The 22,534-nt window shown below is 37.5% G+C and overlaps 1 protein-coding gene across 7 annotated transcripts in view; it reads right to left on the reverse strand.

Moving 5' to 3' along the window:
- Positions 1 to 19,557, reverse strand: part of SH3GLB1 (SH3 domain containing GRB2 like, endophilin B1) — a 39,096-nt gene extending 19,539 nt beyond the window's left edge. For 4 of the 7 annotated variants that reach the window (XM_055116537.2, XM_055116529.2, XM_063607057.1 and 1 more), the window contains exons 1-5: positions 19,144 to 19,367; positions 8,175 to 8,316; positions 5,727 to 5,822; positions 4,415 to 4,543; positions 1,386 to 1,519 (exon numbers count right to left, since the gene is read on the reverse strand). In XM_055116537.2, the coding sequence (XP_054972512.1) occupies positions 1,386 to 1,519; positions 4,415 to 4,543; positions 5,727 to 5,822; positions 8,175 to 8,316; positions 19,144 to 19,215 (573 nt within the window). In that variant the 5' untranslated portion in view covers positions 19,216 to 19,367. Of the gene's footprint in view, positions 1 to 1,385; positions 1,520 to 4,414; positions 4,544 to 5,726; positions 5,823 to 8,174; positions 8,317 to 19,143 lie in introns of all 7 variants that reach the window. The other 3 variants (XM_008969647.6, XM_003805304.6, XM_003805305.7) reach the window with 3 other exon arrangements.
- Positions 19,558 to 22,534: the final 2,977 nt, after the last annotated feature.

Consider the following 22,534-nt stretch of genomic DNA (forward strand, 5'->3'; position numbering starts at 1 on the left):
AAAGGAATATCAGTTTTAATATTTTATGATCCTGTCCCTGCCTCGGGAACATTTGGCAATACCTTTTTGGTTGTCACAATTGGTGGAGGGATGTTATTGGAGTCTGCTAGCCAGAAGCCAGAAATGTTGCCAAACATTCCACAAGACAGTCTATCTTTACAAGGAATTGTGCAGCCCAAAACGTCATTAGTGGCCAGACTGAAAGACTTTCAAATTGTTACAGATTATCCAGAAAGTGCCTAGAAAGAAGGAAGTATACGCCTGGGGCAAGGGTTCCTTGACGCCTGGTGTCCTACCTCAAGGATTGGGTGGGCTGCACTTAATGTGTCATAGCACCAAATGCAACCCAACCACTCCAAAATGGAATTTCAAACTTACAGAATAATGAATAAACATTAGTATAGTATCTTAGAATTCTTCAGGGAATTTCAAGCTTCTGTATAGTATGTAAGTTTATTATAATTCAGTTTGCTTTAGATTCCATACGTCAAATTTCATTGCACTGATAAGCTAATTTTTATTTTATTTTATTTCACTTTTTTTGAGATGGAGTCTCACTCTGTCCCCCAGGCTGGAGTGCAGTGGCACGATCTTGGCTCACTGCAACCTCCGCCTCCAGGGTTCAAGCGATTCTCCTACCTCAGCCTCCCGAGTAGCTGGAATTACAGGCACCTGCCACCATGCCCAGCTAATTTTTTTGTATTTTTAGTAGAGACGGGGTTTAACCATGTTGGCCAGGCTGGTTTCAAACTCCTGACCTCAAGTGATCCACCCACCTTGACCTCCCAAAGTGCTAGGATTACAGGCGTTAGCCATCACGCCCGGCTGCTAATATCTTTTAAATCATACTTTAACTTGGTAGTTCTTCTGTCTCAGGCCAAATATTTGTTTATACAGAGACAAATCCATTGTGAACATATTCAAAGTTTCTATAATATATTGTAATAGGAAATCTGCAAATTAAAGTTTGAAGTATTTATAATATAAGAGCAGCTTTGTAAAACTCTTAGAAAATTTTCATTATCACTAAGAAAATAAGTTAAAATCCTAAAAAAATGAAGAGCTACATGGTATATATACTATGGTGATATTTTAGACCATATTTTCATAATCATTCCAGGAACTTCTCTATAGATTTTAGTGTTGGTAATGAATGAAAAGGGATAAAGGCATCTCAATAACACTGTAGGACACACAAATAGAGTAAATGTTCAGTAGTCTTTTATTTTGGTTTAATTTTGTGTTCTGGTGAACATGCACCGACCTAGATTATTTAATTTTGTAATCCACTACATCTACACAGTCATTAAGAGGCCAAATTATTCATTAAAAAGTATATATATCTAAATGATTTTACTAAATAAAGGGGACATTTTTCAACTCACAGCAATTGTTTTGTAATCTCCTTCTATAAAGTTTCTTAAAGGAGTAAGAAAATTTAAGGCTGACGTTTGAATCAGTTCTCTGTCTGCTGTTCCAATTCTTTTTTGGGTTTCTCCACATTTAATAAGGGCATTACCTGCAAAGGAAAAATGTTTTTAAAAATCATTGTATGGTAATATCAGAAAATAAAATCATGTAAAGATAAATCAGCAATTTGGTCTGTTTAAAAGTTAGCTGTAACTTGCTTGCTAAAGTAAAACCAAATAGAATTAACTGTAATTAAGGTAGTTTTATTTTAAAAGTAAATTTAAGAGTATGTGTCTAAATGAAGGAGACAAAGATGAACTTCCTATTGTAGCATAGATAATTGTACCAATTCTACCAATGGGACTAAAGAGGGCAAATATACCCCAAAATATTTACGGTCACAGTCGGCCCTCTGTATCTATGGGTTCTGCATCCATGGATTCAACCAACCACAGATCAAAAATATTCAGAAAAAAAAAAAGGATGGCTGAGGAGCCAGGCACAGTGGTGGCATATGCCTGCAGTCCCAGCTACTCCAAGCTGAGGGAGGAGGATCATTTGAGCCCAGGAGTTTAAGGCCAGCCTGGGCAACACAGCAGGGCCTGTCACTATTAAAAAAAAAAAAAAAAAAAAAAAGATGGTTGCCTCTGTACTGAACATGTACAGACTTTTCTCCCTTGTCATTATTTCCTAAAAAATACAGCATTACAACTATTTACACAGCATTTACATTCAGATGATTTAAAGTACAAGGGAGGATGTGCATAGGTTATATGCAAACACTATGCCATTTTATATAAGACACCTGAGTATCCATGGATTTTGGTATCCTCAGGGTGGCGGGCCTGGATCCAATCCCCCATGGATATCGAGGGGTGATTGTAGTTATACTTATAAAAGTATAATGCTTCCAAGAGATCAAGTCACAATTTGTCCTGTTTCTACATCCTTGTAGTTATCATCTGAAGTATCTATAAGTAATAGTTCATAGTGATATCTTAAGTTAAAAAATCCATGCTTTTGCAATACATATACTCTGATACTTAAATAGGGCAAGTACAGTACAAAGTAGAGTAGAAAGAAAGGAAACCGCAAGATCAGGGTTCCACTCCTAGTTTTATTTCTCATAAGCTTTAGCTCTAAGGATCTTAATCCCTTCATGTTAGGATACGCTTTGATCTGACTGATAAGGAAGGTAATACGGATAGTAGTTAAGAGCTCCGTCACTGGATACAGACAGATCTTCATTTGAATTACTATACTAGCTGTGACTGTGGATTAATTATTTAACTTCTCCAAACCTGTTTCCTTGTCTTTAAAATGAAGGTAATATAATTTATCTTAAAAGCAGGATATAAATGAGAATTAATATGTAAATATATATACTATATAATGCTTAGCCCATGCCTGTGATACTCAATTTTTAGTATTAATTACTAATAACGTAATAGGTTCACAAAGCCCAATTCTAGGGTACATTCACTAGAATTACTAGAGGTGCAAACAGATTAAGAAGATTTAAAAGGGAAGAAAATCTAGAAGGCTTTACTAATGTTCATGCTCTGCTAAAACCTTCTTCAGCCTGGTAAAGGAAGGGGCTGCTGGGTTCCTTTCACATATCTTTATGATCCCAGCATCTAACTGAGCTTGGCACAAGTAGGCAATAAAACGTCTGTTTAATGTATAACATTTTTCTAAAAATTAACAGTAAAATTCAGAAATAATTTTATTTTGAAGTTCTAAGCATTTTCAGACTTAAAAATTAGATTTTGAAGAACACAATGTAGAAGTTTCAAAGTTGTGTATCTAAAAAAGCCTGTCAATGGATTAGTGGCCTTCAACAATATTTAGGTTATTTCTTTCTGACATAAAGATAACTACTAAAGCTTAAAATTCATTTAATCCTAGAATTTATAAACCATTCTGTAAATCAGAACTATGTGTAGAAATTAATTTAATCTACCTACCATTTCATATCCAAAGACCAGTATCTTGCAGATGTATAAAGAGAATTATTATTAGACATAAACAACAGGAAAAGAAGCTACTGAAATCTGTAATAGTCTCATGTTATGAGAAAATTAGAGTGACAATAAAGATGTGTATGTAACTTTGAGCTTCAGGGCTATACATTTAAAGTCTGTACAGCAACTAATAAAGCTAGTGTAACTAAACCACGGCTATAGAAAATTTGAAATACATAAGAGAAAAACAGAAATGAAATGTAATCCAAATATCCAGAGATAACAATTGTTAATATTTTTTGGTTACTGACATTATTGCAAAATTATAACAAAAGCACTGATTTGTTCAAGAACTATGTGCCAAGTACCTTTAACATAAAATAAGCCCTAAGAAAGCTTTTTTAAAAATGAAGAGACATATGCAAACAATAATTGCAATATCACAAGTATTACAACATAGGTATTGTAAGATCACTGGGAGAACAAGTGAAGAATTCATTAAACTTTTTAGAAGTAAAAAAGATGTGAATTCTCTGAATAAATATATGCTTGAATATATTAAATATTACATTTAACTGTACATATTTGCCTATATTTCTCACTTCATCAAAAATTTTTAACATAAATTTGAAGTTAAAACCAATTCTACTACTATGTTTTTTTTTTTTTTTTTTTTTTTTGAGACAGAGTCTCGTTCTGTGGCCCAGGCTGGAGTGCAGTGGTGTGATCTTGGCTCACTGCAAGCTCCACGTCCAAGGTTCACGCCATTCTCCTGCCTCAGCCTCCCAAGTAGCTGGGACTACAGGTGTCTGCCACCACACCCAGCTAATTTTTTGTTATTTTTAGTAGAGACGGGGTTTCACCATGTTAGCCAGGATAGTCTCGATCTCCTAACCTCGTGATCCACCCCCCTCAGCCACCCAAAGTGCTGGGATTACAGGTGTGAGCCACTGCACCCGGCCTACTAATATGTTAATGACATCTCTAATAAATCTAAACATAAAGATATCCCTTATTAGAACTTTTTGCATTTCACTTACCATAAGCTGTTCCTGGGCCAAACTCAGTCCCTGCATCAATCATATATTGTCCCAAAAGTTCTGGGTTGTTTATACGACTTGGAGCTTTTCTATCCAGTTTCTCATAAACAAATTCTTCTATCCTGGCATCTAGGAGAAAGGTTAAAATTACCAATGATTTCTAAAAAGCAAAACTAATTAGAAGATTGTTTTTTTCCCCTATCAGCAGCCATTTGTCATCTCCTAAAGTTAGCATTCATTCAAGCACAAATCTTAATAAATAATTTTTTAAATTTTATGTTAGACTATTATATAACTAAAAAATTATATTTTAGAAATTTGATAAAGTATCTTGGCACAAAAGCATTTTAAAATAAAATAAAATTATTATTTGAGTGTTCTACAAGATTTTAAGTTCCAGAAAAGGACTGATTAATTCACTTAATATTTATTGAAGGTGTCTTTGCCCTGTTTGTAGCATTTTAACTCTAATTTTTACTCTGAATGTACATTCATAATTTCAAAATCAGGATTTCTGGCTAGGAAAATACAGATATAAAGTACCTGGAAGAACCAAAGACTTACATCTGACAGCTTTAGCATGAGCATTTGCTCTCTCTTTTTCTTGCCTAGAGTCTAAATATAGACACAGGCGCTTAAGGAATAGAACAATCCAGGCTTGGAATAGTCTACAGACAGATCAGCAATATGATGCCTTGGCTTTAGTTTATGTTTAAAGTATACAAGTATATCTCTGAGCATGCATTCACTCAAAAGATTTCATCATTAAAAATAAGTTTAAAATACGAAAGGTTAAAGCAATAATAGAACATTAGAATAAATGGAAAGGGGAAAAAAATAAAAGCTGAATAAACACTTGGTTAGCAAAATGCTTAAGACCAAAGATATTAACATTTACAATGCTGTCCAACCTAGAGGTATTTCAGGACAAGTGAAAACATGGCTTAAGTTTCCAGAAACAACGATTAAGCATAAATTGAAGCTAAGTCAAATAGGTTCCCTCTAAGTACCTCACATAGATTCCTACGCATGCGGAAGTTTCACACAGTGCACTGAAAATTTAAAAAATGAGCTGAACCAGTAACAGAAACATTTCAGGAGTTGGTAAAAGGCTTAGTTATAATACATAAAATAGAGTATAGTAATAATACTTGCTTTTGTGGTAGATTCTAGTACAAAATCAGAAGTTTTAAAGCAGAAATTAAATACCTTTAAATAGTTAAAACCAAAAAGAGCTTTTTAAAACATAACCATTTAGAAGATACTAGTTAAATTTCAGAACTTCATTTTGGCCCGGTGTGGTGGTACATGCCTGTAATCCCAGCACTTTGGGAGGCCAAGGCAGGTAGACCACTTGACGTCAGGAGTTTGAGACCAGCCTGGCTGACATGGTGAAACCCCGTCTCTACTAAAAAAAAAAAAAACAAAAATTAGCCAGGTGTGGTAGCGCATGCCTGTAATCCCAACTACTCGGGAAGCTGAGGCAGGACAATCACTTGAACCCAGGAGGCAGATCTTGCAGTAAGCAGAGATTGTGCCACTGTACTCCAGCCCAGGTGAAAGAGTGAGACTCTGTCTCAAAAAAAAAAAAAAAAAACAGCTTTGTGTTTTGACTCTGATTCTTAATTTTGACTGCTTTTCTACCTATCTGGCCAAAAGTTTAAAATGGAATCTTATGCTGACTTCGTTCAGTTAATAAAATATTTGGAATACTAATAAATGTTTAATTTCAATAGGTTATAATAAAATCTTAAATATGCAGGCAATTCTGCTACAATGTAATATGTATTTCTGCATAATATATTTTTGAAAAACCCATTTCCAGAAGATCATACATTGAAAACAACACAGGAATTACAAGAAAAGGAGTGTTAGGTTTGGCTACTCAAAACCTATGTAACTTAATAACCAGAGCACAGGCCGGGCATGGTGGCTCACACGTGTAATCCCAGCGCTTTGGGAGGCTGAGGCGGACAGATTACCTGAGGTCGGGAGTTCGAGACCAGCCTGGCCAACATGGAGAAACCCTGTCTCTACTAAAAATACAAAAATTAGCCGGGTATGGTGGCGGACACCTGTAATCCCAGCTACTCTCAGCAGGCAGAGGCAGGAAAATCGCTTGAACCCAGGAGGTGGAGGTTGCAGTGAACCAAGATCGCACCACTGCACTCCAGCCTGGGTGACACAGCAAGACTCTGTCTCAAACAAAACAAAACAAAAAAACCACAGCACAAACAAAAAACAAAAACAATTATTACTACTTCCTGGCACAAAACAGGGGCAGGAGGGAATTGTATTTTATTTCCCTGTTTACCAGTTGTGAATGAGCTTATTTCCCATTCAGAAAAATATGTTTAGAACAAGGGGAAAAATGTCTATTACTTTTAATAAAAGTGCCAGAGTGTAGAATTTAAATGGCCTTAAATGAATAAAAAATATTACATGGTGTCCAAAGACATTAGGACTCACTCAAAGTGCAAAAAGCTTATTTTATTTCCAACTTTTATTTTAGATTCAAGGAGTACACATGCAGATTTGCTACCTGGGTATATTGAATGATGCTGAAGTTTGGGGTACACATGAACCTGTTACCCAGGTACTGAGCACAGAACTCAACAGTTAAGTTTTTCAACCAAAAGGTGTATTTAAAAAGTCACTACTATTTAACTAAAATGATAGAGAACTGCTAATATTTATATAGTGCTTGAAGTTTAAGTTAGTATCTAAAAGTAAGCATATGTCATATCACAACTTGGTCCCAAACAACATTGGGGAAAAAAGAAGGAAAGCATACATCGTACCTTTGTTCTTCAGTTTTGATATGCAAAGCTCACAGTGAAAAGACTGGATGTTCATACACCTGGTTCTAGTCCAATTTCCACTTCTAATTAGCTATGCTACATTGGACAAGATGCTAACTCATGAGTTTCAGTCACTAAACAATTATGCACCTTAACTGCAAGATTATTGAGTTGACTTATCTGAAAATCTCATAGTTGTCTGAAGATGAAATGAAATAATTTATGTGAAAATGTAAAACTTAAACATAGGCTGGGCGCAGTGGCTTATGGCTGTCATCCCAGCACTTTGGGAGGCCGAGGCAGGTGGATCACGAGGTCAGGAGTTCGAGACTAGGCTGGACAACATGGTGAAACCCCATCTCTACTAAAGATACAAAAAAAAAAAAAAATTAGCTGGGCGTGGTGGCACATGCCTGTAATCCCAGCTACTTGGGAGGCTGAGGCAGAAGAATTGCTTCAACCTGGGAGGTGGAGGTTGCAGTAAGCCAAGATCACACCATTGCACTCCAGCATGGGCGACAGGGCGAGACTCTGTCTCAAAAAACAAACAAACAAACAAACAAAAAAACACACCAAAAACTTAAACATAAAAAATGGTACCTACTTAAGCAACTATATAACTTTGTCTTAATTATCTAGGGAGAATTCTTCCCTAGATGAAAAAGGAAAACATTTATATACACAGCTGCTCATAAATCTTAAAATTCAAAGTCACTGCCTAAAATTGAGATTTTTTACAAGGATTCTATAAAAGACTGAAAAATATCATTTTAAAATTGGTTAGGTACGTAGCTGTTTATCACTTCCTCTTCACAAAAGCACACACAAAAAAACCCACTGACCCTGAAGCTACAATAAAAAAATCCTATGTTTTCAGATGGCCATTAAAACTTTTTTTTTTTTAACATTTAAAAACCCACTAATAGTACTTAAGGTACACAAGAGGTAGAGTTTCTTACTTGGATTTGGCTGCAATAACACTTCAGTTTGTTTCATTATTTTTTCTGTCCATATTTTGGTACATTCAGCTTTGCTAAGGAGGTTCTCTAAGTGAGCATCCAATTCTGTCTTCTCAGCCTGGCCAAGCTTTTCTTCTGTGAACTGTTATTGATTGTAAAACAAAAATTAAATATACTGCAAATAAATTTTAGGGAACCATATCAATAAGTAAAAAGCAAATTCAAAGCTAAACAATCCTAAACATACAAATAACCATGCTCCAGCTTTGTAAGCCATTACTTATGAATACTTTTTTTTGCTCCTATGGTAATTTATCCATACTTCTTTTGTGGATGACCTTACCTTACAGTCATCACATACCCTCAGTTCTGCTAAAATGTATGGTGTGAATTCTACAGAAAACCTAAGTATACTTCTTGGTATATAAAGCATGCAACTATTTCAACTACCTATCCTAGGTAGACTAGGATAACAGTTAAGGAGTAAGAGCTTTGAGTCAGTTGGATCTGAATTCAAATCTTAACTTTGTTCCTTGCTGTGTGAGCTGAGCAATGTATTGAATATTTTTTCTTTAGTACCCTCTATTATAAAAGAGAGACAATACATATTTTATAGTGTTTGGGGGATTAAGTATGATTGTGTATGCAAATCACTTTGTTCGGTGCCTTGTAATTATTAAGTTTTGAAAGAGCTGTTAATGTTTATTGTGGTTTATGTCTTATTAGCACTTTAATCACACCTAGTTAGATAAATAGTTTCCCAGAACATACCATAAAACCTGTCATTTAAGCTGCTGAGGATATGTTCCAGCAATTTATTTATAGACTAACTTTTGGAACATATCCTATTCATGCTATGAAGACATCTTTTAAAGGTCATAAAATGTGGTTAAACGTACTCAATGAATCAATTTTTATTATTGAATATACTGGTATTTGAGAAAAGGTAGCGTTGCCTATATAATAATAAAGCGGTAAAAAGATTCTGTGTAGATCTACAGCCTTCTGGATACTTTTAATTAAACATTAGAGGTGATGACTCAAGCTGTTTATCATACATCATTTTCCTCTAGAATATGTGGCTTCCTCCCATCTTAACACAGGTATATCACTAGCATTAATTCTGTGCTCAGTAATGACTCACTTCTGGCTGACAAAACAGTGTTCACCTTGCCTTTTTCTCCTTTCGTTTCTCAAAAATCTCGTTTGCTACTCTATTTTCTGAGTTTTATTGTTTCTTTCAGCATCCTTCTTCTTGGTTTAATACTTTCAGGTTATTATCAGCACCTTAAGCTGAAGGGTCCTCTAGAATTCTATTCTTAGAGTTCTGGTTACAATCTCCACTGAGGCTCCTGTTTAGGGGCTAGAAATAACAGCTTAAATAGCTTTTGTAAAGCCTTGGGTCTTTTTGAGAATGGTCTATAGCCAGCCCCTGACCCAGTGGGTAGAACCAAAAATAGCAGTTACAAAGCTATTGCCTAAGCCCATAAACTTGCAGTGTAGCTGGAGGACTGGGCACTGAGCAAAAGGAAACCCTGATCCCAAGGCCAGCTGGATAAACTATGCAACCTCATTCTTAACAGAGAACCCCGTAGTCTTTACAGATCCCTGAAGATTCTAAGCAACAGACCTCCTACTAGACTTTTACATGTTCAAAGTCTACCACCAATGGCTAGATAAAATAACTCCCAGATAAAGTGACCAATAGGAAGGGAAGAAAGGGAATACTTTTCACTCAGGTGAACATCACCTATAAAGAGTGATCTAAAAAAAATTCACTTAGCCCCTTAAAAATTGAAACTGCATGCATAAATTTCCCTTTAATAAGCAAGTTTATCCATTTGTTTGTTCATTTTGTTTATTCCTTCAACAAATACTTATTAAGCACCTACATATGTGCTAGGCACTCTTCTAAACACATGGGTTTCAGCAGCCAACAAAACATATAAGGTTTCTGTTCTTAGGAAGCTTACATTTTAATGGCAAAGACAGACAATAGATAAATAAATAATCTGATAATAAGGATATAAAGATATGAAGATGGTAAAGAGGACCAACATGGTTGGTTTGTTTCTGAGTGACATACAAATCCAAGTACAGAGAAAGAATTCATTCTTCAGGGAGAGGAAGAGGGAGAGCAGGAGAATCAGGGAAGGCTTCAGTGGGGGAGGGATGGGCAACTTGGGCCTAGAAAGGGGAGCAGGAGTTTGAGGAGTGTGAGATGGGGGTAGTTAGAGAAACAGCATCTCTGAGTAGGTAACAAACGACCTGTGACTGAATGATATGAACTATGTTAAGATCTAAGGAAAGAGTGTGTAGTCCTGATGATTTATCTTCCAGTTGCACAATTTCTTTAAGCTCATTAGCATCACCCTCACACATATTAAATATTAATTTCTCTGTGGAAATCCTTAACTTATAGTTAACAACCAAGAATAGATTAATAGAAAAATCAACAGATCAATAAATAAAATCAGTACTTATGGCCAGGAGCAGGTGCCCCTGCCTGTAATGTCAGCACTTTGGGAGGCTGAGGCAGGCAGATCACTTGAGCTCAGGAGTTCTAGACCAGCCTAGGCAACATGGCGAAACCACGTCTCTACAAAAAAATCCAAAAAATTAGCCAGGTATGGTGGTGCACACCTGTAGTCCCAGCTGCACTCCACTGCACTCCATTCTGGGTGACACAGCAAGACTCTATCTCTAATTAATAAGTTAATAATAAAATAAATAAATATAAAATAATATAGTCACTGAATTTATCTGATACAAACTGGGGTTCAGGGCAAGTTTTCTCCCGACAGTATTTCAGGAAAATCAGCAATTAGAAAGTTAATTATTTGGAAAATAAAACACTTCAATCTTCAGGTAAAAAGGCCTGTTTGCTTAATTATTTAACATTTTCTTTGTGACTCTCATGATACTGCCTCCCAGGTATCTCAATAAATATATATTCTTTTTGAAAAGAGTATGAAAGTATAACAGAGCAAAGATGGGTATTTGCACCAAGTGATTTATTTGTATGAGTCTGAGGAAGAAAGAAAATATGTTAACTGATAAAGATTCTACAAACACACACAATTAGTAGTTTTTTTTTTTTTTTTTAACTATTTTAGTTCAGAAGATACATGGAACCCTTAGACATGAGTGAGACAGTCTAATTACAGAAAACCTGTTTAGAAAATAGCAGTACTGTAGGAAGGGTCACATGACAATGTTTCTATGTTTCACATTTCAGCACATTATATATAGTTTTATTTTCTAATTTCTTTTTTTAATGTTTTATTTTTTCAACAAGACCATTTACATCTTTCTCATACTTCTGTGTCAAGGCTTAGTGTATGTTCAAAAATTCCATTAACTAAGCTGTGCATTCTACAACAAATACTCGAAAGAATCTTAGAATAAAGTAAGAATAATTGTAGAGATTAATAAATTGAGACTCAGGGTGATTAAACACTTTGTCCAAGGTGTCATTGTTGGGATTCAATCTCACATCTGTTTGAGTCATAGTCTTATCATGCTATACTACCCTTCCAGTAAATACTTGCTGATTTCCAAAATTAGTATTTTCTATTTCTATTACTATTATCCAATCATATTCTGTGCTTCCTTTCTCCTATGTCTGTTCGCAGCACTCTGGACAGCTTTCTCCCCCAGATCACTTCTGCTTTCTACAAGATATTCAATAATTATTCACCAAAATTAGTAAACTAAATCCTATCATGAATGAATAAAAGGGAGGAAGACACACAATAAGGACATTGCTAATGCTATCATATTTTAAAATTGAAATTATAAATTTAAATCTTATTACTTAAATATATAATTGTAAAAGACATAATATTTCCCAAATTTTATCATTGGTGGAAGCAAAAGGATTTTTCCATAATTAATCAGAAGTACACTTTATTAAGATAACAAATACAATATTTAATACATTTTCTCTAAAGCACTGTAAATAATGCATCTACTACAGACACTAGGAGTCATCTCAACTAAATTAATATTTAAATTACTAATCAAAAATATTTATGGCTTCTACAGCAAGATGATCAGCATATGATGTACTTCTTGCCCTCAAGGATTTTACGATCTACTAGGAGAATACTGCCTTGACTCAAACAAAATTATAATAATGGCACCTTTTCAGAAGGGCAAAAGACCTATTAATTCTTTCTTTTAAAAAAAGATCCCTTTCCTAGTTACCAAAAAATTTTAAATTAACCCATAAAAATTTTAGTTTTCAACATCTTCAAGTCAAAAATCATTACTGATTTTGTAATCTCTTGATAATAGGTATTAATGAGAAACTAGTTGATTTTAAGCATATCTTTTAATGAATAGATGGCAGTATAGTTTAATAATTAAGAACTTTTGTGTAAACAACCTAAAATAAAAGGCAAACTGTAAATAAGCATCTTCTTAGTAAGTCATTAAACTCAATGTTTTCTAAAATATAATTTGATACCTAATTTTTTCATATTTCATTTGTAATATGGCAAAGTGGCATAAGAATAAAAGTTTAATCCCCTTTTATATATTTTCTCTAAATATTGCTTTGCAGAAAGAATTGTCTTTGAGTCGGCGACATTATACCAGGCACTGTAATCCTTCTTTTACTACAGGATAGGCATATAACCCACATTATTAAATAAGGAGCCTGGATTCCAAACTCTACTTTTAGAAAAAAAAAAGACTACAAATAAAATGGGTGTGTGATCAAAGACATCTATTTAATGCAAACTCTAATCACCAGTATTACTAAAGAGTAATACTCTAAAAGTAATTTAAATTTCTTGGAAAATATGTAACACAGACTCTGAGTAATGTATTAGTAAACTGTAAGGTGCATCTTTCTCCATTGGTTCCCAATTTTGGCTGTTCTTTAGAATTACTTGAGGGAGCTTTAGAAAACACTGATGTCTGGTCTGATCCAACCCCTAAGATTCTAATTTAATTGGACTGGGGTGTAGCTCATATATTGGCATTTATAAAGATTCCCCAAGTATTTTAAGTGCAGCCAAGACTGAGAACCACTGTTCTAAACTCATTCATAACTATTTAAATATGTATCGCTTGGTTTAGTGCATGCTGCATTACTTTACTTTCCTCTTTGGCCCATTTAGGAATTTCAGCTGTTATTACTGTTACTTCACTGTGCTGGAGTTTTGCTTCAAATATATTAACTGTGTTGAGGTTCTTTCAGTAAGCTGGTCTCCAAAGAATATTAAAGTAATTGACTTAGGTGTTTGATCATTTTAAATATAGTAGCAAAGCAACTAGGAGTACATCAGTTGGGTGTGGTTAAGAGTTTAGGATTAATTTGTAGCTCTGTCATTACCTTAAAAATACTTTCAAGAAAGGCCAGGCACGGTGGCTCATGCCTGTAATCCCAGCACTTTGGGAGGCCGAGGCGGTTGGATCACCTGAGATCAGGAGTTCGAGACTAGCCTGGCCAACATGGTGAAACCCCGTCTCTACTAAAAATACAAAATTTAGCCGGGCACGGTGGCGCATGTCTGTAATCCCAGCTACCAGGGGGGGGCTGAGGCAGGAGGATAGCTTGAACCTGGGAAACGGAGGTTGCGGTGAGCCAAGATCGTGCCACTGCACTCCAGCCTGGGCAACAGGGCGAGACTCCGTCTCAAAAAAAAAAAAAAAAAATTCTTTCAAGAAATATGATGAATTGAAAAGAGTTTTATAGATTTTCTAATTACCTTACTCATGTAGTACATAAGTGTAAATTTTAACATCAGGTTAACAAACTATCTTCTATCTATTTTACTAAAGTAATGCAAATAGCACCAAAGGATGTGAAAACAGTTTTAAGTAACACTAAACATGTAGAGTTTTTATATAACAAGAAAATGTATGGATTTCGAATGTGACATATTTTATTTATTAGAATTTAAGAAACATGGTGAAGTTGTCACGGTGTGAATTCTGTAAAAGAAATAGGATTTCAGAAGTGCTTGAGAGAGTTGTTTGGCCAAACTGAAACTCCAGGGAGGGTCTGACAGGAGCTATTGAACGGCAACATCATATTCATCTTTACATCCTTAGACACACCATGACACTTGCTGAAATAAATGGGAGATCAAGGCCAAGCTCAAAACTATATTTTAAGAACTATATTCCTTAGAAAATAGCTGGTGTTCACGAATTTCATAGTATGACTTTAATAATCAGTTTAGAGGAAATGTCAGAAAATTAAAATGAACTCCCTCCCTAAGTAATTTGATTTGAAAAATTCTTTTTAGAAAGTCTTTGCTCTTATTTTAATGATGGTGAGCAAAGTTTTGCTTCAATAAGAATTCTGAGTTAAAAACACATCTCTTGTTCCTTTATCCACTTGAAAGATTTATCAAATAAAGTTATTCACAAAATGGCTATTTAGTACAAATAAGATTTGTGACAAGTTTGAGACTATTACTATGAAGTCTCTGAGGGCAGGAACAGGGTCTTACTCAGCTTTGTATCTTTCAACGCCAAGCACCTAGGAGGTACTCAATTTATACTGGTATTAGCTAACTTCAAGGTCCGCAAACAATGTTAGAAAATACTAATAAAGATACCGTTATTTAACATGCTTATTGTTGCCCTTCAAAGATTAAACTTCACATATGGATGATAATTTGCCTGGCTAAAATGATATAAAAGATGAACCATGTTAGATGTTGTAAGAGGGGAATAAGAAACAGAGTTGATGCCTTAGCACATACAAACTTATTAAAGATGTGAAAGTCAGAGTAACAGAACTTTAGAGTTCCAAGAGATCTAACATAACAGTTCATTAGAAGAAAAGTGCCACCTAATCATTTGGAATTGAAAATGATTCGGGATTTCACAGCAAGCTCTTGTGGTCTAAGAAGCCTTATCAGCTGAGATGGATTTGAAGCTATATCTTTAAAAAAAGTTTATTTTACTTTTATTTAAAAATTTTTTTTACTCTCTCCATTTTGGAGATGAATAGTTGTATCTTAAGGAAAGGAAAGAATAGGCAGACAGGACACTTAAGAGGAGTCTAACTATATGAACAAAAGCCTAAAATAAGTAGAAGATATTTTGGAAATTAAAAAATAATTTGGAATACAGTGTTTATATAAGTGAGAGAAAGGACCAGATTGTAAGGGAGTATTTAATGCTCAACTAAGAAGTCTGGACTAAAAAGATGGATTCTAAGAATAAATGGCATTTAAAACTCTAGTAAAATAACAATTAAGCAAGGGTGAATTACCTGATACTTTTGTATTTTACCATCTTGAGGTACTTAAAAACAAGCACCCAAATGGGCTAGTTAAGAATAAACATTCCTACTCATTTATACATTCTAGTCTAACATTCTTTTTAAAGTACCAAGGCTTATAAACAAATTTTAAAAGGAGGGAAGTGGAGTGGTGATGGGACTCATCTATGTGCTTTATTAGTTTGATCTGACCTTTTTTTAAAACAAGAAACATGTTTAATTTTTAACTTAGAAATTTTTAAGTAAAATGGAAAACAATGTATGGCGTTGGCCAACCAAAGAATGGCATATTCCTTACGGTACAATTTGATTTGAATGAAAATTATTATTTATAAACGTGAACGTTTCTCTCTCTACTGTTCTTATTGCTTATAAAGAGATATTGGCATAGCTCTTAAGCTATTCTTAGCATGAAACTTGGTACTTTGGCATTATACTGATGTCAATGCAATTTAATGTAGGAACTCAGTGATGAAATAAATACTGAGATGAGAAAGCAGTGTTTTGTTGAAAACTACCACACAGCATTCCAAATTTCACATGTTCTATTTTAGAAGCATCCTTTTTTTTTTCTTACAAATTTTATCTTTAAAAAAGTATTATGGAAAATGTCAAACATACAAAAGTATAACAGTATAATGAAACCTCATGAACCCATAACCAACCTTCCACAACTATCAACATTCTGTTGCTGTTGTTTCAGCGACTTCTGTTTTTTTCTTTTGAAATATTCAAACGCTAATCTCAACTGGTGTGGTGGCTCACACCTGTAATCCCAGCACTGTGGGAGGCCGAAGCAGGTGGATCCTGAGGTCAGGAGTTCAAGACCAGCCTGACCAACATGGTGAAACCCCATTTCTACTAAAAATGCAAAATTAGCTGGGCGTGGTGGAGCATGCCTGTAATTCCAGTTACTTGAAAGACGGAGGCAGGAGATTGGCTTGAATCGGGGAGGCGAAGGTTGCAATGAGCTGAGATCGCGCCATTGCACTCCAGCCTGGGCAACAAGAGCCAAACTCCATCTCAAAAAAAAAAAAAAAAAAAAAAAAATCCCTGTAAAAACCAAATCTCAGATATGATATGTTTATCCATAAACATTTCAGTATGTATCTCTAACAATTACAGACACATTAAAGGAGTCTGTTTCTCCTAAAATTTTTCCCTTAATAAACGGCTCAAGCCAAAACCTTGGAGTCATCCTTAACTCATCTTTCTCTCATACCTCACAGCCAATCCAACAGCCAATACTGGATAATTTGGAACCTTCACTGCTACCACTGTAATCTAAGTTACAATCGCCTTTTACCTGTATTATGGCCACAGCTCCTTCATTGGTCTCCTTAATGCCCCTGCAACTTCAGTCTTTGTACTTCTTCCTGCTGCCCGAAATACTTTTATTCCAAAAAAAACTAGGTCTGTCACTTCCTTGAGGTCTCTTGAATTTCATCCTATTAGAAAGACTTGCCCTGACCATCCTATCTATACATGATACTAATGTTAGAAAATACTAATAAAGATATTAACAACCACCGTCTCTGCGTTATTCTATTCTTCTGGCCATGATTTTTATCACCACCTGATGTATTTACAAGCTTATCTTCCGCTACAATGTAAGCTTCAGGAGGGCAGACACTTTGCTGATTTTATTCACTGCTGTATCACCAGTGTCCATAGTAGCCACAAGCAGACATCAGACATGCAGTAGACACTTAAATATTTAAAACTGAAAAGAAAATTATTTGATGGCTAACAGATTAGCATAAAATTTAAAACTTTTTCCTAAAGAATTTGCAACAAGGAATTAAAATTCTTTGGGAAGTACACATTTTGAGAGCTTTGCTAGATTTAATTTTTTAAATTGAGTCTATCCACAATTTAAATCAGACTAAATTCTAGCAAATGTGTCCTCTTTAAGGGGTGTGAGTTATACGTCTGAAACATATTTAACTGTATTTAAAAGAGTAGCATTATATAGTGTCAAATCCTCATAAGCATCTAGAATTATAGGTAACGAGCACTAGGACAAACAAAAATACCAAGGGCTCTAGTCCTCTATTGCAGTCAATGTTAAAAGTGTACAAGTGTCTCACACATCAAAATTCATTTCAGACCCTCAATCACTCATTCTTCTTGCACCTTGTCTTTGAACTATTAGAAGCTAGTGAATTTAAATCAAAACATTATTTTAACTATAAAGGCTCAACGTCTACAATATATCATATTTTAGGGAAGGAAGGGAAGAAAAGGGTTAAGGCAGCTAGCTTATTACTCACCATGCAGATTTTAGAACTTAGAAATCAAAAGCTAGAAGGAATTTACCATCTCTAAAGTGTTACTTGCTTGTTGATATGGAAATGCTCAGATTGAACCAGATGATTTTTAAGGTCTCTCTAGGCCACAACATTCTATTATTCTAGCTATCTTAAATCTGGAATGCTTATCCCGGAAGAAAAAGCAGCTGGGAGTACTAGGTCAGACAGCACCTGGTTATTTACTAGTTGTGCAAGTTTCTTAACCTCAGTAAGGCTGCTTCCTCACATATATAAAAGGGGTTAATAACATCTATCTGGCAAAGTTATGGAAAAGACTGGAGATAATATGTCAAATGCATTACAAAGTGCTTGACAGGTTTTTCATAATATAGGCAGCTATTACCTTGCTGTAGCTCTACTACTCTTTAGCCAAGGATAGTGCAATGTAGGATCAACTGTGCCAACAAAATTGGGGCAAAGGCAAGGAAAGTAGTAAAGCCATAGAACAGATTTACATTTCAGCACCAATTTGGTATGCATATTAGAAAATTATTTTTGTTTTCTTTTTACAAAAGAGAATGTTGTTGCTACCGTGACCGTAAACACCAGATTGTTTATAACTCATGTTGTGAAATTTACATCTGTTCACAGATTTACTGAGTTGGCATAACATGGGTGATGACTGTGGGAAACGGCCCAAGTTCCTTAGTACTGACACTTCTTTGACTGTAGAATATCGAGAGGTAGTCAACTTTTCCCCTTAAAGTATATTTAAAACATACTACTGTGACTACAGCCGTAACAATATCCCCGCATCTCTCCTTGATCTACAGATGGTGCTTCCCATTTTGAAAAAGAGTGAAAACCCCCCAACCCTAGGTTTCTTGTGGTCTTGGCAAAGTCTCAACGCCAACTGGCGATCTCCATTTCCCCCGCGGGCTGCCAAGCCCAGGACAGTCCTTTCAGGGAGAAAGAGGGCCGGAGGGAACTGTGTTGGCAGCTCTCTGGGTTGAAGGACAGGAAAAGGAAACTCCCTTCTTGGACTCCGAGGGGAGGGTGAGAGACGAAAGGAAAGGGTGGGGGGTAGTGCAACAATGGCCTGTGTCTCGGTTACCGCAAAGGACTCGCAAGCCTCCGCCAGCCCCGGGGTGGAGGCCACAGGAGCACTGACGTCGTGGTATCAGAAAGGCGGACAGTGCAGCCTTAGTGTTCCCCAGGGGTGGAAGGAAGCTCCCGGCCCCGTCCCTACCCCGCCTCGCTTCCCAGGGAGCGGCGGTTGGGCAGGAGCGGGGCAGAAATCCGCCGCCGGGCCCGGGGAGGGGACCAGGCCGCGCCCATCTCCCAGGCCTCTGGCTGCAGCAGGCCCGCTGGGTGGTCGGCGAGGCCCGGGGGCGCCGCGTCGAGCTGCGGTCCCCTCCCTCAACCTTCCCGGGCGCCGCCACCCCTTTTACCCCCAGCACCAGGGTACCTGCACGGCGCGACTGAGGAAGGTGCCTGCGTCGGCCGCCAGCTTCTTCACGTTGAAGTCCATGATATTCATCCTAGGCGGCAGCCGGGCGGAGCCGGCTGACCTAGCGGCGGCGAGGCGGAGGCGCCGCGGCCGGGCTGGGGCGCAGGGCTAGAGCGGCGAGGGCAGACGTGGTAGGTGGAGGGAGGCGGCGCCAGCCCCGCAGCCGCAGCTGTCGTTTCCGTGAACGGGGAGGATGAAGGCGGGGCGAGGGAGGAGAACAAGCGCGCGGCGGCAGCGACAAGGATGGGTCAGTCGGCTTGGAGAACGGCCGCTAACGTCGACGATGGGCCCCGCGGGCGAGCCGGAGATGGACGGGCGACCCCGCCGTGTGGACCCGGGTCCCAAGGGAAAAACAAGCGCGGGCCGCGGGGCGGAGCCTTTCTCGAGGTTATCGCGGGAACAGCGACCCCTTGAGGATTGCGGCGGCGCAGCCCCGGGGCGCGCCGGGAGCTCCGCCCGGCTCCTGTGGAGGAAGCGGCGAGGGCGAGGCGCGGAGTCTCGGCGCTTCTGTATGCTTGCACTTAACGAGAACCCGGAGCGAACACGACCCACATTTCTCTTTTTGTTTTAAGAGGAAATATAGGAGTTACAGCATAGAATTACAATATCTGGACATTAGAACTGACAGGTCCCGGTCACGGTATGGCACCGCGCGACACACTTGGTCCCTGAGGCCTAGATGCCGCTCAGCGAACGTTCGCAGAATAGGGTTGGGTTTACTGTCCCCCACCGAGCCGGTTGCTCATTCATTCAGCATAATTGAATACCTCCTGTGTGCCAGGCACTGAATCAAGTGTTGGAGACAATGTCCTGCCCTCAAGCTCCTGGCCGGTTACTTGACAACCTTCCGGGACCTCAACGCTACGTGCCTACTGTGTGAAAGCAAAGTGCCAGGTGGAGGACACAAAGATGGCGAGCGACACAGGATAGTCCTTAACAATTAAGCGTGACTAATTTTAATAACAAATGAGAATATGATGTGACATCCGTTCCAAATCCTGTCGTTCCAAATAACTTCTTAAGCATCTTTCACGATACAGCCTCTGCTTGAAAGGAATTAAAACAGGTACAAGCATGGAAGGAGACGTTGCTATCATATTTCAAGAATAAGAAAATGCTGTTTCGTGTGGTTGTGCAGCAGGCAATGAAATGAGCTTACATTCAAGCTTCCGTGTTTTACTGAAACAACAGTCACAGATGCAGTAGATGTTAAAGGTTGAAAGACGAGTGCAGTAAAAGCATTATGAGGACAAGAAGAAAACGTAAATATTTGTGTTGTTTCATTCTTTGTTGTGGTGGCAGAAACAGCCCCCTCTTTCTAAGGTAACTCCAATATAATGGTCTCTCCCAGCTTTGAAATACTCCATGTCTGTTTCATTTTCCAGAAATATGGAAAAATGAATATATAATAAAAAACCCTATTTCTCATTTATTGTCTATTTTAGATCTTTATGTGGAAAAGCACTTACTCTCTTCCCAGAGCGCTGTTTTTAAAGTAGGTATATTTGCCATAACCTATGCTCGTCTCTACAAAAGGATCACACCACCGTGTCCACCATTAAAGGGGAAATTCTTTAATGGTGGACACAGTGGTGTCCCTGAATCCTCATCCTCAAGTGTTTCGATCTTCCCAGTCTTGGGAAAACAACAATGTTAACTTCTTTCTTTTGCACCCTCTGTAGCTGTAATCCTGTTTCCCCATTCTCCATAAAAGACTTACCTTATTTTCATATATCCTTATTCTTAGCCTTTGACACTTTTTTTTTTGAGACAGAGTTTTGCTGTGTCACCCAGGCTGGAGTGCAATGGTGTGATCTCAGCTCACTGCAACCTCTGCCTCCTGGGTTCAAGGATTCTCCTGCCTCAGCCTCCCAAGTAGCTGGGATTACAAGCATGCATCACCACGCCCGGCTAATTTTTTATATCTTTAGTAGAGACAGAGTTTCACCATGTGGGCCAGGCTGGTCTCGAACTCCTGGCCTCAAGTGATCCGCCTGCCTCAGCCTCCCAAAGTGCTGGGATGACAGGTGTGAGCCACCGCACCCAGCTGATTCGCTTTCTTTACAGAGAAAATATAAATCATCACTCTGTTTGGCAGAAGCCTCTTTAACCAAATTTCCTTATTTCCACCTCCTGTTCTCTCCACACTCTTTCCTGCATCATTGCCAAATGTTTCAAAGGAATAGGTGTCTCAGGTGTTCTGAGTAGAGCCACTGCTCCCTTAATCTTGGCTGCACATCAGCATCACCTGGAGAGTTTAAGCAACCACTGATGCCTGGATCCAGTCCCAGAGTGTGGACTGGGCATTGGGATGTTTTAGGAGTTCCTCTAGGTGTTCCTAATGTGTGACCAAGGTTGAGAACTAATTTGTCACCCTCTAGAACTTGCTCCATCAGTCTCTACCCTTTGCCTACAGACTGATTCTACTTCTCTTACCAGATATCAGTCCCTTAAGGGCAGTGTCCGTTTCCTATTTATTTTTATATATTTTATGGTTTACACAGGCAACATAGTGAATTCCCAAATGATTTAGTAAGTGAAGAAAGTAATCAAATCAAGATGTTTACAGTGCTAAGCTCTTTTGTGACACCATCACCCCCAGCCTAAATTTCCAACTATTTATCCATAGATTCAATATTTCCAGTGGCAAGTCTGTTATAGTTTGCTTTTCCTGAAAATTCTTCTTTTCTTGGGTTTCCTACATTGATAAATTGAATCATACACACCAAATCACCTAAGCCAGAAATCTGAGTCCCCTTTGATTATTTCCTCTTATTTCCCACCACCAATTGGTCTATCCTGGCAATTTCTTCTCTGAAACTGTTTCCTATTTTTCATTTTCATCCTCTTTTTAAAAACAAATTTTTTAACTTGAAACAATTTACAAACTAAGAAAACTGTTGCAAGAATAGTACAAAAACTTCTGTGTACCCTTTGCCTAGAAACCCCACTCAAACTTTGCCAATTATTCCAATGTCTTTACAGCAAAAACGTCCCAGCCAAGAAAGATCATGTGCTGCATCCAGTTAGCTTGTTGCTCAATTCTCCTTCAGTCTGGATCAATTATTCAGGCTTTTCTTGACACTATTCCTTCCCCAGAGTTAGCCACTATTTTTAAATTGGTATGATTAATATCTGTTATGTTTTTGTACTTTCACTGAATTTATATGTATCTATGAATGGTACTACTATGTTATATTTTTAAACTGCATAAATGATATCATATAGATAAATCCTTTTGCATTTAGGGGTCTAATACTTCTATTTGTGTATTTGATGACCTTTTTGTTTGTGGATTGATTCCTTTTGCTTTGTACATTGATTCCTTTTAGCTTTTTTTTTTATGGCT

This window comes from Pan paniscus, chromosome 1 (genome assembly GCF_029289425.2).
Source record: "Pan paniscus chromosome 1, NHGRI_mPanPan1-v2.0_pri, whole genome shotgun sequence".
NCBI classification, from domain to species: domain Eukaryota; kingdom Metazoa; phylum Chordata; class Mammalia; order Primates; family Hominidae; genus Pan; species Pan paniscus.